Raw genomic sequence first — 18,485 nt, forward strand, 5'->3', positions numbered from 1 at the left:
CTGCCCTTACCTGGTACCGGCGTGCGGCGTGCCCCTGCGGGCGCTGGGCGGCTGTCAAGCCGTGCTGGAGCCCCTGCTGAAATCTCGCTGCTCGCTTCGTTTCCTGAGCGTACGGGACACCAAATGCGGTCGCTCGTGCAAGTTTTTCAGCAGAACAGTTGCTTTAAAGCAGTTCCATCAACCGTCCGGGCTGCGCGGTGCCAATGCCCCGTCCTTTGCAGGGGAGCTGAGAACGGCTGCTCCCTTCCGTAACTGTTGAAAAAAATGCGAGATTAGTGTGTTGACACAGCTCTTCCGTAGTCTATGCTTAAAAATCTCATAAGCAAAACTTTTTAGAATTAAAGCATTATTATCTGAAAGTCTTTTTTGCGTTGTAGGGCACGTGTTTCTTGGAGACTTTCTGTGCTAAGTGAAATCTCGAGAAAACTCTCCAGTATCTTCTAGGTTTAGTCCTGTTTCAGAGCTATAGTGTCAAGCAGTAGAAATAGGCTTACAGAGAACATGTTTACCTTGACTGACGTATTAAGATGCGGCAGCTGGGAGAGTAGTCAGTCTTGGTTTCAAAACAGGCCACTTCAAACAGGCAGTGCCCGTACTAAACCTGCTGTTAAGGCTCACTGCAGATCTAGGTAGGAGTTCTGCTATTTTTTTCTGCGTGTTTTTTGCAGAAAAAAAAAAAAAAGTTACTGCCTTCTAGTGCCACCAAGCGGACGTCTTTACTTGCCAATAAAAGCTTTCTTAAAATTATCGTTATTTCAACAGTTATGTTCAACTTTTATGGATGTTTACTGCTAAGTGCCACTTCAGATGCTGAAGTATTTTTTCTGAATCAAATAAAATATTTCAAGCATAACAGCAGGCGGTGTTGTAATTGCTCGCTTAACACCTTGTCGAAGAGTGCAATTTCACAGCAGCAGAACCTAATATTCCTCGTTCTCCATGAGGATAATCAATCCTTCCAGGTGTATTTTTCTGCCTTTGTTAATAACCTGACCTGGGAAAAATCAGCATGTGAAATAGTAGTTGAAATCCTGGTGGTCTGTTTACCCCTTGATTATTTTTCCTCTATCAAAGCCATATGATGGGCTACATAGAAAGTTACAAGAGTAGAGCAGGATGGGCGAGCTTGTTAATGGGATCAACGTAGAGGAGTACTTCTGATTTGAAATGGAGTTTTCCACATTTGCTGTATTACACACCAAATCCTACGCACACTAGAGCCCAACCTCAAAATTTGAAACCACTGTAATGGAGCAAGGTCAAAAGGCAAGTCTAGATCATGTAATCCCTTTAGGTAAGGATTATTCCTGTACTAACCTAGAATTGAAGAGGATTTTCAGAACTCAATCATAAATCAATCTGCAACTAAATACATGTACCAGAGTTCTGCCAAGTACTGTTAGTCGGCTGTTTTGACTGACCAGTCATGCATCATTCCTACAGGTAAAAATCAGTCTTTGCATTCTGACTTTAATTAAACTACTTGAGCTCTCTTCTGCCAGATCTAATTTCTGATATCCATACTCTTGGGACAGAAATATTCTATGTACAGTCCTGTTCTTTTTTTTTTTCTTTGATTGTTTTGTTTTTCCTCCGCCTCCTCTTCACAGTCTTCCATGACTGTAAGCCAGCAAACATGGAAAGCCAAGACGTTATTAGGCCAATTACATTATGTAAATTTGCTACTGCTTTCAGTAGTTGAGAGCACTGTTTATGTCAACCTCAGAGGAGGATTCCTGCAGCCTCACCTGTCCTCCTTTGATGTAGTTCAAGCATGTGTCGACATGGTAAATTGCAGGTACTGTTGCCAGCTAGACACAACCTGGGCACCAGTGGAGTGTCAGCAAAGGCTTCCCAGTCTGACGCTACAGGTCAGACTACAAGCCAGAAATATCCTCTTTTCCCTCCCTGGTCTTTTTTTTAGGAATCTTTAGTATTTTCCAAGTGTCAGTAGGAGTACTAATTTATTTACTGTTTTCCAGCTTTCAACAACAAAGTACTTCTATTTTAAGAAACCTAATTGCAATGAGAACCAAAATTCCATTTGGAATGGTAAATATTTCAAGGCAAATGCCTACGAAACTAGTTCAAATATCCTTGAAAATAAATATGAGTATCAAAATACTGCTCAAGACATGCAGCCAAACTAGATCATCTTAAAGCAAGGATTCTCATGGCAAACTCCATTCCCTACCTGTATTTCAGGTTTCATTCCAGAGAAACTGTGTTCTCATTTCTGTATGAGTGTTCCAAGTCTATTTCATTTTACGTTCTTACTGAGAGAAGTACGAACACAATCATGGAGACCATGGATTTTGAGGAAGCAGCAATTTTCTCTGCCCAGAGTGCCCTTACTTCAGGCAGCAGGAAAGAAGAACTCTTTCAATCTCCTTGGACTAAATGAGGCAGAATTAGAAGAACAGTTTGTAAGAGGTGATGGCCCAGGAGGTCAAGCCACAAATAAGACAAACAACTGTGTTGTCTTGAAGCATATTCCATCTGGGATTGTAGTAAAGGTAATGTATTTTATTTCATTAAGTCACAAATTGCATCATGTCTTTGAAGTCTCCTTTCATAGTAAATAGTAAAACGTATGTCAAATGTCATGAAGGAAAAGTTTGTACATATTGTAAAGAATCCCAGCAAGAAGCAGTTTAGGCTATCAATAGATGAACTAGCTTGGGGTTGTAGCTGATCTTCCTGGCTTTGACATGCAGTGCTATTTTGTAGTTTTCAATAAAATGTATTTTCATTGTAGCTACCTTTCAGTGGCAGCTGTCACAGTCCTGTCTCTCCTGTGAGTTCGTTAGAATGTCTTCCTTAACAATTGATCATACTCACTTTGCATTCTTTTTAAGCATTACTCTTACCTACTTCTTGTGGATTAATACTTTGAAAATAATCTTTGCTTCCTTATCACAAGAGGAAGACACAGTTAAGTTAAACTCAGAGGAAGCTTTCCAAGGTAATATGGAAGCAGTCTTGTTCACTGACAGAATTAAAGATTAATGCAAAAGCCAGTCTGACAAGTTACAGTAGCAGATAATTACTCGGCATCCTCTCCAAAATATATCACCTGGATACGAAAGCTCCAGCAGCTCTTGGTGAGAGGATGCTCTTGGTTTGGGGGAGAGGGGAGTTTCTTTACTGTAATGACAGGAATATATAGACTGAAAGGGACAGAAGAAGAATAAACAGGTTAAAGTTCCAGTAAAAATCTCCTATTGTATTCTTCAGTGTCATCAAACAAGATCAGTGGAGCAGAACCGAAAGCTAGCCAGAGAAATCCTGCAGGAAAAAGTTGACCTTTTCTACAAAGGTGAAGATAGCGATGTTTTTAAAGAGAAGAAAGCATCAGAGAAGAAGAAGCAAGAGAAAAAAAGAAGAGCAAAGGAAAACCTAGAAAGGAAAAAGCACTTTAAAGAGATGCAACAACTGGATAAGAAATAAACACATGAAATACTGACTTGGCCTAGTAGGGTAAGGGAAATGTTTGTCATTACATCTAACACAGTTTTCAAACTAACAGATGATGTAGGGCTTTGTAAGCACAACGGAAATACTGAGTAGTGACCTGCTATTACTGTAAAACTGAAGTGATAAAAGCAGTCGTGTACTCCTATGTCTGTCTGCCATCATCTCATTACAGGTTTTCTGCCGAGTTCAGAAGATGATAAACCAGTCCTTGTTAAAAAGGAACTATAAACTTCCCACCATTGTTAAGAGACAAAAAAAATTGAATAGATCTCCTTCTCCCTGGATGATACCTTATGATGCTTTGGGGGGGTTCCAGTACACACGGAGAATGGTCCTCAAAGGCTGTAGCTTTCCATCCTTACTCAGGCAATGCCTCTACTGACATAAATCCATTACAGTGACCAGGTTTTGGTACTGGTTCTGATGGCGTAAACAGACATGCTGATAGCAGAGACACCAGTCACTGGTTGCCTCCTCCAGATCTGTTAGCTGAACAAACGCTCTGTCCTACTCAGTTCTGAAGGAAGTTCAAACAGAAGCTTTACACACCTTACCTGGAGTGGTGATGAGCATGGGGAGGAAGGCAGTCCTGCAAGTGAGGGTTGGTCTGTCATGTTCTTCCAGTTCAAAGGTGAAATTGGGTCATACAGATGAAGAACAACACATGTTGGAAGCTGCTTCCCAAGGCAACAGAATCCAAGTTGTGAAGTAATTAACTTCCCTTCTTAATAATGCATTTTCTTCAAGTATCTGTACCTCCATATGTATTAGATATCCCAGCTATCCCATCTTCCTTAGGGTTGATTGTACGATAGTGAATTACAGTCATTTATTATGTTTATGCTGTGCTGCAGTTAAGCTCGGGCATTTTGGTATCTTCACTCATTTTGACAGTTTCCCATTTCATGCAAATACATGCAGTTGCTTTTCCTTTGTTACTGTTACTTTGGAGCGGCTAGTGAAGTATATTTTCCTAGTTTGATCCTGTTACAAACTCTTTAATTGCATAACCAGAACTTCTCTTTAATTTTTGGACAGCACCCTCCCTGGCTGCCACCCAGGTCTCACCTTCAGCAGTGAAGGGAGAGTGCTTCAAGAAGCGAAGCCGTAGTATTTATTTTGAAAGCAATGGAGACTACTTAGCAACTATACCTCCTTCCTACAGAGATTGACTGTGTCCGGACTGTACCATGGAATGGAAACTCTCCAGTAATCTGCAGGCCCGTTCCCTTGTCTGCTCCTGAACTCAAGCCTCCTGCATGAAGGTTAAATCTGTAACCTGTTAAGAGTACTTGTTCAAGGAGTATGAATCTGATTAAAGTGACTGTACATAGTTTTAATACAAACTGTTAATGAAAATAAGCTTTATTACGTCAAGTAATAAATACATACAAAGATGCAAATAACAGTTTTAGTAATTTATCCAGAATTTTCTTTTTTTGGCAAACTTTAAACTGAAATCTCCAGCCTTAAAGTAGAAATTAGCTTTCCAGGACCTTGTTATTATTTAATAGGTTTCCCTATTTTCCATATAACTCATGCACTTTAAATGGACTTCAAAGCACTAACAGTCATGCAAATGTTTATGCAAAACGAACAAAAAAGGAAAAATAAGAGAAGGGGAAGGTTATTTCTAAGCAGGGTCTATGCTGTATGACAAATTGTGACTTAGCAGACTACTAGGTACAGCATGCTATTCTGCATTTATCAAAAAAAAATCCTTAGAGCTTATGTCAAACTTTGAAAGATTGACAGTTTGGGGTTAAGTGAATATAGTCAAAGGAAAAAAACAGAATGAAACTGTGGCTGGGTAAGAAGAGAACTGAAATATAGCCTGGGAGAGAAAGAGCATTCCTCTGCATGCGGTTCGGTTTTCATGTTTTAGAAACATTTTAGGGAGTTTTAACGTCTTTACAAAATGCAAACCCTCAGTAAGTTGAAAAATCCTTGTTTTCTCATTCTTAACTATACATTTTTTTAAGGGCAAAACAAGAAAGGTAAAACATTCCAAATAAAGGAATTTGTCTGAATGTTTCAACAGTCGAAAGGAATAAGTGTTACTTTTTCTTCATTAAGAGATGGAAAATCTTGCAACTGAATTAGTGGGCTAGGATCTTGCATTTCGTTCCGTCTCAGCCAAGCATTCCCGAACTAATCCTCTAGCATGAATAATGCCTGCAAAAGAATGGGACATATTTTAAATCATCTCATTCAGGTCACAGTTGCAGTGACAGTCCAAAGAAAGGTTTATGTATTTCTGTCCCAAGTTGTCAAGGCTACCACAGCTTGCCTCAGAAAAGGGAGAGATCCCTCGCTTCCCAAACATCAGTGGCTCCTAAGCAAGTTTGCTTTCCCAAACTGGCATTATAAAATGAAAAGGGACTAAACCAGGAATCAGAGCATGGTAAGATTTGTGGGTCTGCAGTGACAGGTGTATCTTAATGTGCAGTGCAGGCCTGTTTAAAATTGGAGACTTAACAGAAATCATCTTACCTACCTGTGACTTACTTTGCTACAGTGGAGCAAAAAAACCCACAGTTATTTGGGGAGTCATTTTAGCAAGCTCTAAAAGTCTTAATACCTTGGGATAGTTCTCTGAAAGGATGCATTGAAACCCAAGCCTTCATAATACTGCTTAAACATGAGTTGTGTCTCTTGTAAGAATAAGAATTTTTTTTATGGTGTGTGCAAAAAGTTACCTCCTAACGCTGGCTCAGCTCCCAGTGTAAATCATCACCACTTTACATGCTGCCATATCTACTCTCATCTGATAGACATAATGTGGAATTTTCCACTACAAGTCCTGTTGCCTTGAGTTCCCGCAATCTGGACCTTGATTCTTAATCCTGGAACTAAATCTAGATTCGTGTTCACAGAGCTGCTGGAAGAACAGAGCTTGAGATGGATTTTAAAATGAGATGGACAGATTTTTCTACAACAAACGAGGTTATATTTTACTGACAGGATAAGATAGAAAGCAATTTCTCTGCTCAATCATGCTCCTTAACAAGGTGGAGAAAGGACAATAAGGCAATAGATGAGGTTTAATCTCTATTTAGAGATAATGGATTGTTTCTAGAAGGCTGATAGCCCAGATCACAACAGCAGCCTTCACATCCAAGGAGTACTGACTTGGGACTTCATGGGTGCAAAGCTTTGCAGAGGGTTAAATCATCAGAGACAAGTAAAGCTGCATCCTGCAGCCATGGGATGCAGAAACGTGTACTCAAAGCAGTGCACTAAACCTGGATCTGGTGGCAGGATGCCCAGTTTATGCAGCAGAACTACCCTGAATTATGTAGAACACTGGGAATTTGGCCAGTTTTAGAGGTCAGTAGCCTCTGTGCTTAGGAGTGGGTGGAGCTGGGGACAGGGACTTTATTCAGGAATAACCTCCACATGGCCATGGAGGCTGCAGTCAGTCACGTGGTTACCCTCAATCACTTTTGCTCTCATGCTTGCACATGCTCCTTCAGCCATTAGGCTCCCAAAACTGAGGGAGAGGTATGTTTGTGACCAAAAGATGGCAGCAAAAAGTATTTATTTGGGATTCTTTGCAGTGCTGGCAAGTTGCAGTGGCAGCACTGAATCTTAAACCTACATCAGCCAACAAACTAAATACTCACAGCAAAAAGCAGCAAAACAACTTTTCCTCATCAAACTGAACCATTCAGTTCAAAGAATGTCTGCACCTCTCCCAGTCTCTCTCAAGTTGTCCCCATTAGCCTATTGCCAGCCATGATCTATTAATACTGACTCAGGCAATGCAATAAAGAGAGACTCCAGCAACATTGATTTTAGCTGGGCCAGGTTCCACTTACCACTCATCAGCAGACTTTATTGCATCCTTTCCCAGAACAGCTACTAGTCATTTTATTGCATGTCATGGCAGATATATTACTCTTCCATAATGGTTGAGCCTTAAATAAAGCTTTGTAGTCTTGGGTAAATGTAAGGGGGATTTGCAAGGTGGTGAAGTTAGTCTGTTACAGTAACATTCCCGGTCAGGGTTGAAGGCATGAGCCAAACTCAGCACAAGGACCAAGGAAAGGGAGGAAAAAGTAACTACGTTACACTGGCGGAGGACAGACCTGCCAGCACAACTGCCATCAATGGCCTTTCAGGGTCATTTCAGGAGCTGGAGCAGGGGAATGTCCCACTGCTCCTTCAGAAATATCCCTCCCACGTCCGCTGCAGAGGACAATGTCAAGCTGATGTCAGCAGTGGGGTATGCGGGGGTTTCTTTTACACTGCAAGGAAAGGGCATTTATTACCCCTTTTAGCTGACAAAGCAAAGCTAAAGAGACCTCATCAGACAGGCCTAAAAGCTTCTATGTCCCTTACTAGTGGACTCATTAATTAATGACATCCACTTGACAACAGGTAATGGAGCCCAACGCTCCACAGAAAGGAGGAACGTGTGTTTGACATCTCAGTCTGAACAGCCTTCACCGATAACCTTTTTTTTATTTTTTCCAGCTCTTCTCTCCCCCATCCTCAGTGTGGATTACCACAATGCATTATTTCTTTAGGCAAAATGCATTTTAGTATAAAGAGTCCTGTGTCAAGTAGGTGGGTGATATATATGAGGAAAAGTAAACAATGCTTGGTTGTATATTTTGGAGACTGAGGAGTAAAAGGAATTGAAGGGGCAAGTCAGTCAGCAGGAGCCTAGAAGCACCCATCCATAGACACCCTGAGGGTTCTAAACTGAGGTCTGAATTATTAACTGGAACTCTCCTCGTGCACAGGGAACATGTTTTGCCTGGTATATCTATCAAGTACAGCATGAATAGAGTATCCCAAGGTTTCAGTTGCTTGTTAATACACCTGGTTTAATGATGAGCTCAAGACAGCTGTCTCCTTTCAAAGGGAACAGTTGTCATGAAGCTGTTTACAAGTAGTCAGTGCACGAAATGTATGTGACAGTTGGGGTTTTTTTAATAAAGTTAAACATTACCTCTTTTTAGCCTCTCCATCGCACTTTTACTCCCAGCATATGTGGGTCTAATCTCTTTTCCTAATTCTTCTATGATAGCTAGAAGTTCTGCGTATTTGCTCTGCGGTACTTGGCTGCTGCTGGTACCCTGTAGTTGAAAGCAGATTAATCTCAATTAAATACTGCTAAACCCAAAACAGTTAAAACAAACAGCAACTGGAAATGCATGGAGGACCAGAAATAGCCCTAGAAGCCACTTTTTAAAAAAAATAAAATGTCAGGTTTATTATATAAACATGATTTTCTTTTTACAGTTGCTGCTACAGTTGGACACAATGCTACATGCCCTTCAAAAATCAGGATCAACTGGGAGAATGCAGCTGCAAGACTGGGACCTTAGGTAGGACAGAAATTAAAACAGGCCTGCAAGACCAGAAAACTGAGAACTGCTTATTTAACTCTCTTTCTGCTTTTTCAATGTTTAGGTGTATATTTTGTGGAGAAGTTGTCTAGGCAGGGAGAATGAGAAGCAGATATAAACAAAACTGACCATATGGTAATGGAAATCCTGTGAAGTCAAATACATTTCACAGGAAGTTTACCGCTGGATTCCTGAAGCAGCCCACAGGACTGCCTGTGACATGAGGCTATATTTTAGAGTATAAACTTGCCAAGGAACAGTACAGAAACACTAATTTTTTAACAAATAATTTTAAAATATGTTAGAGCCCTTACTATCAGAACATAACTCAACGACATGTTTCACTGTGACTCAGAAAGGATGGGACTAACAGTTAATTAGTAACCAATCTCACTCAGCACTCTGCTAAGTCTAATTTGATCCCAAGACATGTGCGATGAATCAGTCTGCCATTTGGGTTTGATTTCAGATCTTGGTGGGAGGGAGGAACACCTCAGATTACAGGCCACAATCCATGCTGCTATGCAAATGTAGGGTTGGTGATCTGATTAAAGAAAAACAAGCAGAGCTGTACCTGCATCCCTTGTGTATAGCCTAGAGATGGGGGTCCGTAGTCATTTATAAGCTGTCTGTACTGCGCAGATGTTGCCATACTTGTGGAGGGAGAGTGAACGCTCCCAGCTGCAAGAGAAAAAAAAAATCTGTTATTATCTAAAGATTAATTAGCCTGTTACACTGGGACACATTTTAGATTACTTTTTTCTAAAGCTGTGACCTGTCACCTTTGTCTAAGACCACTAATGCCATTTCAGAGCCACACTATTTTCTAGGAAGAGAATAGTTAAATTACATTAATGCTTTTCTAACGTTTGCTGTACATTTGAGAATAGCATAGCCTGCAACATTATCAGTGCAAATTGTTTGCCTAAAAGTGAAGCAGGAGTGTAGCATGACAGGTTGTTCTGCCTAGGCAAACTGTAAATATTAAGGAGCCCTATTTTTGCATATATACATTCCACACAGATGAGTCTAATGTACTGTGCTATTTTTACTTTTTCAGTGCAAGTTATCTGAAAGTAATTTTGCAACTCAAAGTATCATCACATGGTCAATGCAAGTCACCCTCGGTACTATTTTCAGCCAATGCCAAAACTATTCATAGAGAATAGTCAGTTGAGGTATATCAGATCTGCTACTCATTGTGTGACATCAGAGGCAAAGAGTGCTACCATTGATTCCTCTTTGTGTTGTACCAAACATTTTTAGACAGTCATACTGTGCTATGTAAGAAAACCAAAGGAAAAATAACATCACCTCAGGTTGTGGCTACTTCTTCTAAAGTTACAAAAGATCATATTCAAATTGACGGAACAAGTCATTCTGGGTGTCATCTCCAAGCAAGTGGAGGAAAAGAAGGTGATCAGGAATACCCAACATGGATTCACCAAGGGAAAATCATGCCTAAACAATCTGATAGCCTTCTACGATGGCATGACCGGCTGGGTAGATGAAGGGAGAGCAGTGGATATTGTCTACCTTGACCTCAGCAAGGCTTTTGACACTGTCTCCCATAACACCCTCATAGGGAAGCTCAGGAAGTGTGGGTTGTATGAGTGGACAGCGAGGTGGATTGGGAACTGGCTGAAAGGCAGGGCTCAGAGGGTTCTGATCGGCGGTGCAGAGTCTAGTTGGAGGCCCATAGCTAGTGGAGTTCCTCAGGGCTCAGTACTTGGCCCGGTCTTGTTCAACTTACTCATCAATGACCTGGATGAGGGGACAGAGTATATCCTCAGCAAGTTCGCTGATGAGTGGCTGATAAGCTGGAAGGCTGTGCTGCCATTAAGCGGGACCTGGACAGGCTGGGGAGGTTGGGGGGGGGGGGACCCGGTGGGGTTTTATGAGCCAGCAATGTGCCCTTGTTGCCAAGAAGGCCAATGGTATCCTGGGGTGTATTAAGAGGAATGTGGCCAGCAGGTCGAAGGAGGTTCTCCTCCCCCTCTACTCTGCCCTGGTGAGACCCCACTTGGAATATTGTGTCCAGTTCTGGGCTCCCCAGTTCAAGAAAGATGAGGAACTCCCAGAGAGAGTCCAGAGGAGGGCAACAAGGATGATAAAGGGACTGGAGCATCTCCCCTAGGAGGAAAGGCTGAGAGAGCTGGGCTTGTTTAGCCTGAAGAAGAGAAGACTGAGAGGGGATCTCATCAACACATACAAATATCTTAAGGGTGGATATCCCAAGGACAGAGCCAGACTCTTCTCAGTGGTGCCCAGCAACAGGACAAGGGGCAGTGGGCACAAACTGAAACATAAGCGGTTTCAGTTGAATATGATGGAGAACTTCTTTACTTTGAGGGTGACAAAGCACTGGAACAGGCTGCCCAGGGGGGCTGTGGAGTCTCCTTCTCTGGAGATATTCAAAGCTTGCCTGGATGATATTTAGCAGGAGGGTTGGACTAGATGATCTCCCGAGGTCCCTTCTAAACCTTGCCATTCTGCAAGTCTGTGACAGGATTTGGAGTCAACTAAGAGTTAAAGAAACAGACTCTAATCTAATCATTGACAAACTGCTCCAGAAATGAAAATCAAAACTCTTCTTCCCCTCGCCCTCCCAATGTTAAGAATTTGGGTTTGAGAAACAACTTTTAGATTTTTCTTAGGTGGCTTAATTATGCTGCCCATTTCACAACAGTATTAGAGGACCTGCTGGTTGTACGCTCAGGACTAAGGGAGCATTACACCATTCAAATCGTTCACTCTTAGAGATGAAGTGCCCCAGCATCCACTGGTGCTGCTGTCTTTGCCTGTAGGCACAGACACAGACTGCCTGCTGTCTGAAAAAACCTTCCCCCTTACAAACTCCTTTGCTGAAAATTCCCAACTGTCTTTCATAGGAGGAACAGATCTCATTTACCACCCTTCATTTAAATCTAAATTAAACTGATGCTAAAAGTCACTGGGGCTCTAGCTTTGCTTTAAAGTTGCAAGTGATTTCATTCATATTTTCCCCTCACTACAAAAGAAAAGTGCCAGCAGTTACACTGTAAAAAACGCTGCTGAAGAGAGTGGAACAGAGTCTTGTCCTTAGTTGGGAAGTCTCCACAATCTGTCACAGGGTATCACTGTAAGGTTGTCTTCATTACAAGAAGAGAGTGTGTGAAATCCTAAAAAAGGCAAATTGGTCTGGTCACTAGGTCACCTTAAAAAAATCAAGGTTTCTCTTTGTCTTTAACTAAGCTGCTAAGTTTTATGGCATTACAATCTGCATTTCCGTTGCTAAGGTTTCACATGGAGCCAATTGCCACATTTTGCTAAAGCACAGTAAAAACCAAAAAAACCTAAACAACACACCCAGCGAGTACGGCACTGTGAAGGAACACCACAGTTGTCAGCTATTGTCTCAATTAATTCTTCACATAATCAGCTCAAAATACATGCACAATTGTAAGATTTCTGTATGTACAACTCAGTCAATACTTCAAGTCCAGATGACTGAATTTCAACAGTTATCAAACATGACACAACAGCAAACCACATCTTTCCTCCAAGGACTTCAAAATGCTTCAAAAACACTAATGAGCCCCTTGTGCTGCAAGGTAAAAAGGCTTAATTACCTCAATTAAGGAGAGAAAGACTTAAGCAATTTTTCCTCACATACAATAAAACAAAAGACCCGTCCTGCAAAGACTTGTTCCTGAACTGTTATTGCAAGCAGTCACATACAAGACCTAAGAGCTCCAAACCGGTTCAGAATTAAGGCAAGGACTCCGATGACCAGGCTCAGGAATCCTGCGCTACCCACCCAGCAAACCTTAGCTACAGCCCTTGCAAAACAAGAAACAATTTCTCGCCACCATGTTGGTTAATGATAATATAGTACAAATAATTTAGTGATTGTTTCAGATTATGTTGATTTAATCAATGACACGTACTTGGTTAGTACGAAATAACACAGCAGGGTACGTCCAGATATGAAAGAAAACCCTACTAGAAACGGGAAGTGCCAAGACAAAGCAGTGAATCTAGGGGCTGACCAAGAAAAGTTTCACAGATGTGAAAGCCTGCAACACACGGTGCTGCAGTGGACAGTAGTTGGTCTCAGCATGGGAGCCTGGATCCAGCAGTGACTCAGTCAACGCTGAATGACAAAAACAAACAAGAACTTGCAGTAGTCAACTGTCAGTAAGAACCTGCCACCAGAGTTGGAGCATTGCTCCCGATCTGAATTAGCAGTCAAATCAGTAGAGTTGCATCGCTTCAGCAGCCAGGGGTGCTGTATTGTCTACTGTACCCACGACATATGCAGAGCTGTGCTGCAGACACTAGAGGCCATTGCTGAGTACGGCATGCCCTGCCAAATGACAGATCGTGGTAACCATGGTGAGTTTACCCGTTTCTTTGCAGTCTGCATCAAAAATGTAATAAGACATAATGCCATGCGCCGACCACTTTATCAGCAGCAGCAGGCCCAGAGAACAAAGAAAGGGATTTGACTTGGCCATGGTACCAGCCTCCATATACCCATGTCAGAAGTTGTGCCAGTCAAACTCAGCTGGAGGGGGAAAAAAATGAAAAATCCTTGATTTCACCTCAATTTAAGATGAGGCAATCATGAAAATTAAATTAATTGCGGGGATATTAGTATCTCACAGGGTAACAGACCTTGAGCTTTTTCACCTATCGCTTTGTATGTTAATCTCAAGGAGAAGCCCTGGGTCTTGGATGACTATTACTCAATTAACCCAAAATATATCTGCATGCCTGAACATCCTGTATATCTCAGGTTAAAAAAAGAAAAAAAGCCAACGACCAGCTATTGCCATTGCAGTTAGCAAGAAAAATTAGGCCAGGAAGTCTCACAGTCAATACCCAGTGAAAAATCAGTGTGATGATTAGGTATTCACCAGAGAGAAAAAAAAAGGAGGGGGGATCTAAATTGAAGCTTGCTCTCTCACGCTAAAATGACAATGGAGACAAGACAGTTAAGAATTGACAGAATAAAAAAGGGAGTGTGCTTGGTACCGAATTTAAGTGACACCCTGTATCACATCCCAAATTGTCTTAGTGCTTGCTGCTGTTTAAAACCTAAATTAATATACACACTTTCCTCCCTCCACTTTCCTAATTAAATGTACACAAAACCTTTTATATACCCATTTATTCTTGTGCCAACGTCTTTTATTTCTGTAGTCAAACAGAAGACTGCCAGAAGCATTTTTCCCCACAAAAATATAGTGATTTTCTTGTTAATCAATATTAATCTTTATTAATTGAGGGGGGGTGTCTAACAATACAGCAAACAAACATGAGATTTTTGTGTCAAAATCTCTTCCTTCCAGCAGTCTCTCTCAGACCAAATTAACACCCAGGGAGACAAAGGATCTAGAATCAATCTTTGTTTGCCTGAACTCCCACTGACCAGGAATCTTCCCATTAATTTCTGATAGGTTTGCAGGGAACCCTTCAGCACCTTTGCTACTGCCTCTGAGCCTGAGCAATAATACCAATTTGCTGATCTAAGTTTTAATTCTTAATTCTGTTGCTGCTGCTTGCTGGAAAAATAACGGGGAAGGTGATCCAATCCCAGCAGATGCCATGGCATCTACACAGCTCAACTGCCACCCTGTTTTACTCTCTCAGTGTCAGGAGTAGTTACTCAACTCACCGAGTTACTCATGTAGAACTGACTTAAACAAGCCAAGAGCCTACGCCATTGGATATGTGTTTCTCTACTACCCTGCACTTTGTAAGGTCCTATAAACCTGCATAGGTAAACTCTTGCCATTTTACAAACTCTTTCCACACATGACCACGACAGCATATATAAGAAGAGATACCTGTAGCCTGAACTTTATCCAAGGTACATGGTATAGTCTGTGGAATCTCAGTGCTTCTACCTCTATTTCACAGTCTCCAAGCTGAGGTTGCTTGCAACATAAAGGCTGTTGCCATTTAGATGGCCAGCAGTCATCACCTCTTTATATAGAGCCCAGTGATGGAGGTCACTGCCTCTGCCACACAACTGGAGGACATTCCTCATCTGCTTCAGGTGACAGCGGTTTGATTCCTGACAGTACGCAGTATGAGGCAACCAGACTGGAATATTTTAACTGAGAGGCTGTAAGTTCTACTGTCCTAAATCAGACAACTTTGCAAGAAAACACATAAGAAGTGTTCATGTAAGCTGCTCTGCCAGCGTACATTGTGAGGCCATCTTCAAGCACAAGGGGAGCGGTAACATCTTCAACTAGCACAGCCATTTCTGCAGTGAGTATCTGAACGCAGCCTGAATCACAGCTGTAGCACTTTGGCTGACTACAGGAATATTTGATTCCTTAGTCCTCTACGCAGTTTGGCTTAAGTTCAACAAGAACTCCTTGCCATCCACGGGGCACCACATGCATGTCTACCCAAGCAGATCTACTGCACAGCCAAGCCACACGCTGAACTCTACAGGAGTTGCCATCCCAAAGCAAAAACAGACAGCCCCCATTTCCCCCAACTGTCCAATAAGTATTTAAATTTTAAATAGACCCCATTCTCATTTGCAGAAAACACTCCTTATAGCATTGGCTGTGAAAGGTACATTTTCACCCCCTTAAACAGCCCTCGTGGTAGAAACAGACCTTTCTAAGAATAAACCTATCTCCTTTTAAAAAAATCCAGTGCGCACACACACAAATATGTTCTCAAGAACTAGGACGTTCTTTAACGTAACAGCCAGAGGCCTTGCTCTTTTGATCTGTCACAGTCTGGGCCTTTCCTCTAGTACCCTCATTCTATTTCATCTTTCCATGTGGATAACGGTCATGTTTTATGTCTCCTCTTCCTACTCCCCTGCCTTTTTTTTTTTTTTAAATCAGAAAACCAAAAGACAGTCACTTGGACTCCCCACCATCCTTCTTTTCTAGCTTAAGACACAGGATATTTCTACACTAGCAAGTTATTTGGTGTAACAGGAAAGGATCAAAAGATGAAAGCATTTGGTACGTGTACACCACATGTAGTCGGGGTGAGTGGGTACAACTTAAGACTTGATTTTAGTCTGGGCCCCCAGACTAAGTGTCTGTATTGTTAGCATGGTTCAAAGCTGTTCAATCTTTGGTTTGGACCCTTGTGTACCCATTAAGAGATGGAGCATCAGTGTTGCACAACTGGAGCAAAGCTTCTGGTTTACTTTTATCCGAAAGGAATCAAGTTAGCATGAACCAAAACCACTCCGCAACTCAACCAACATGCGATGGGTGGGGACGATGAGATTTGCTGACTGTGAAAACCATACCGTTGCTCTGAAGCTAAACACGCAGGTAGACAAAGCCAAACATGCCAATTTTCAAAATGTCCAAACAAGTCCACTTGAAAATTGCTAATTCTGAAACATGTTTAGTGTGCTTCTTTTCAGACCATTTTTAACTTCACAAGGTCTTCAAGAGATCAGGGAAACAGCAAATTTCAGTTTGAATCGGGGGGCGGGACAGTATATTTCCTAGAAATTATTCCCTCTGCTAAGGCATGAACACTTTGCTCCCTGCTCTGCCTACAAACAGTATTCTTTCCAATACTCCCACTCCAAAACCAACCTCTCAATATGGACAACAATATCAAACATAAGATGTCTCTGAAAAGGGCGACAAGCAAGCCATGTGCTCATGCAAGTCCGCACTGCAGTCTTAATAATACAAGGAATGGCCTAGTGTGCTTGGTATCATTTCTCAGGACCGAATGAGATCGGTCTCTCCAGCTGCAAGCTACAGCCCCAGTTAGGAAAATCATTTTCATTTCACTTCTCAGCGAGAATTTGCACTTTTCACCAAGGAACTTCTGGTTGCTGTGAGGTGCGGCAGGTCATGGTCTGCTGGAATTTAATTTTCCAGATCCTACATACAACAGTCTTCAAGCTTTATTACAGCAACAGGGTTTGTCTTGAAACCTGACATTTCTGCAAGAATCAGAATAAAACCAAAGGAAAATCCCAAGCTGTTTTTGCTGGCTTCTGTATCTTAAAACTACTTTTCTCTGAACAAAATAGGAATGCTGATGAATATCCAGAGAGACAGAAAACACATGGAAACAGGGGGAAAGACAAACTACAGACCAGTTCACAGCTGGTGTAAATCTCTGGTTCCACTGAAGTCAATGGAGATGCTCTACTTCACCTCAGCTCAGCAGCTGGCCCTCTTAGAGAGAAACAGAGTTAAATAGTATGAAACACAAGACAGACGAGGAGGAAACTACTTCACAGGATTCAGTATGATAAGCAAGACGATACAAACAAATCAAAACATGGCTGTTGTTAGAAAAGGTAACAGAGGTTCCCCTGAGACACTGCAGGGTCAGGTGAGGCTGGGAAGGCAGAGGCACAGCACTGCAGGTCCCTAAACAGAGCGCCTTTCTACCGCCCAGAGAAGGTGCTTGTGCAGGAGATTAAACAGGGCTCCGCAAGCACAGTTTGGAACTGACAGCCTGGGGTGCTACACACAGGGGCCCAATTCCCAGAGCACAGGCCCTCCAAGGAAGGTGACTGATAATTTGGACAAAACACAGCAAGCCTGGTTGCAGACACCCTGGGCGAAGTGTCACCACTGACCTGGGCAATGGGGAAGAGGAATAGCACCAAATTCTACTGTAACAACACATTCTTCTTTCCCCAGCCTGGTATGAGACAGAGGAGTCAGCGCCCGGATGCTTCCAGCATCCTGAGTCACTTGCAGAGCAGCTCACCCGCAGTCATCCCCAGATCTGCCAACAACCCACGGAGGCTTCCTCCCCGTATTTCCTCCCCCCCAAACAGCTCCTCTCCCTCAGGATTTCAGTCCAGGTTTTTGAGTCCCCAACAAGCTCCCATGCAAGAACAGAGCACAGTCACCCACCAAACACAACTGCTTCTTCTCACTGATCCACTTACTGAGTGCAGTTTAAACATGATTTTGCAGAGCGGCCACTCTCAGCCTAAACTTGAAATGAGTTAGCTCTGCAGCAAGGACACAGCTCCAGGAGCTGAATCGACACTGCCTTTCCAAATACTCCTGCACCAGAAGCCCTGCACTGCAGGGAAGGAGCATTACCTCCCAGAGGAAAATCCCTGTGCGATCCACAGCTGGCCAGAGCCCTCCGTCGGCCGAGACCAAAATATTCAGCATTCATACAGAGAGGTTTCTGCAGGGCTGATTTCAGGCCAAAAGGGACAGCAGGTTTGGAAGCAAACCTAGGATTTCTACTCCTTGGCTGGGGGGCATTTAATTTAAGCACAATAGAGAAGCAATCTCCTTCAACTCAGAATTAAGCTCCAGAAAGGAGGGGGCCATTTGCAGTCATATCACTCTGAATGCGATATGTGCAACTGCAAGGACTGCTTTGTCTAACTCCCTTGGCCTTAGGCCACGGTGCTGGCAATACCACTAGCTAGAGGAAGAGCTGGTGCGTGAGGATAATGGCAGAAGACAGGGAGGGAAGAGAGAGCCCATTTTGGATTCAGAGGAGGACGTTCTTTCATTGAAAAGATTCTGGGGGTGTTGAGGATGATCCGAACTCAGAAGAGAGGACAACTTAGACAGGAATAGTTCCAGCATGACAGCAAACTGCTGCTAACTTGCCATTACGAGGAAAAAAGGAGCGGCGGGGGGGGGGGGGGGGGGGGGAAAAAAAAAACGC

At 42.5% G+C, this 18,485-nt stretch overlaps 2 protein-coding genes across 8 annotated transcripts in view; one reads left to right on the forward strand and one right to left on the reverse strand.

The window, feature by feature from the left end:
- The first annotated feature begins 6 nt into the window (after window positions 1-6).
- Window positions 7-4,727, forward strand: CUNH12orf65 (chromosome unknown C12orf65 homolog). 6 transcript variants are annotated; one of them, XR_004842562.1, is made up of 4 exons: window positions 7-2,516; window positions 3,238-3,480; window positions 3,650-4,185; window positions 4,516-4,585. XR_004842562.1 is itself a non-coding variant. In XM_035898600.1 (3 exons), exons 1-2 carry the CDS (start codon window positions 2,241-2,243, stop codon window positions 3,448-3,450), a joined length of 489 nt encoding a protein of 162 aa, XP_035754493.1. In that variant the 5' UTR covers window positions 7-2,240; the 3' UTR covers window positions 3,451-3,480; window positions 4,643-4,727. The 6 variants fall into 6 exon arrangements, 3 of the variants coding, with proteins under 3 accessions (XP_035754493.1, XP_035754492.1, XP_009641419.1); XR_004842563.1 differs by having other exon boundaries at window positions 7-1,443; window positions 2,206-2,516; window positions 3,238-4,185; XR_004842561.1 differs by having other exon boundaries at window positions 3,238-4,185.
- An 11-nt stretch (window positions 4,728-4,738) lies between these two features.
- The window catches only part of CDK2AP1 (cyclin dependent kinase 2 associated protein 1), a 15,963-nt gene continuing 2,216 nt past the window's right edge, over window positions 4,739-18,485 (reverse strand). For both annotated transcript variants that reach the window (XM_009643125.2, XM_035898598.1), the window contains exons 2-4: window positions 9,412-9,518; window positions 8,438-8,564; window positions 4,739-5,652 (exon numbers count right to left, since the gene is read on the reverse strand). In XM_009643125.2, the coding sequence (XP_009641420.1) occupies window positions 5,585-5,652; window positions 8,438-8,564; window positions 9,412-9,518 (302 nt within the window). In that variant the 3' untranslated portion in view covers window positions 4,739-5,584. The remainder of the gene's footprint in view (window positions 5,653-8,437; window positions 8,565-9,411; window positions 9,519-18,485) is intronic.

Source organism: Egretta garzetta, unplaced genomic scaffold (assembly GCF_000687185.1).
Source record: "Egretta garzetta isolate BGI_Z169 unplaced genomic scaffold, ASM68718v1 scaffold447, whole genome shotgun sequence".
Lineage (NCBI taxonomy): Eukaryota > Metazoa > Chordata > Aves > Pelecaniformes > Ardeidae > Egretta > Egretta garzetta.

Bases quoted from the DNA above. Each gene is read 5' to 3' on its own strand.
- CUNH12orf65 (XM_035898600.1), top strand. From the start codon at position 2,241: ATGAGTGTTCCAAGTCTATTTCATTTTACGTTCTTACTGAGAGAAGTA. The intron at 2,517-3,237 runs GTAATGTATTTT...TGTATTCTTCAG, and splicing joins CATCTGGGATTGTAGTAAAG to TGTCATCAAACAAGATCAGT.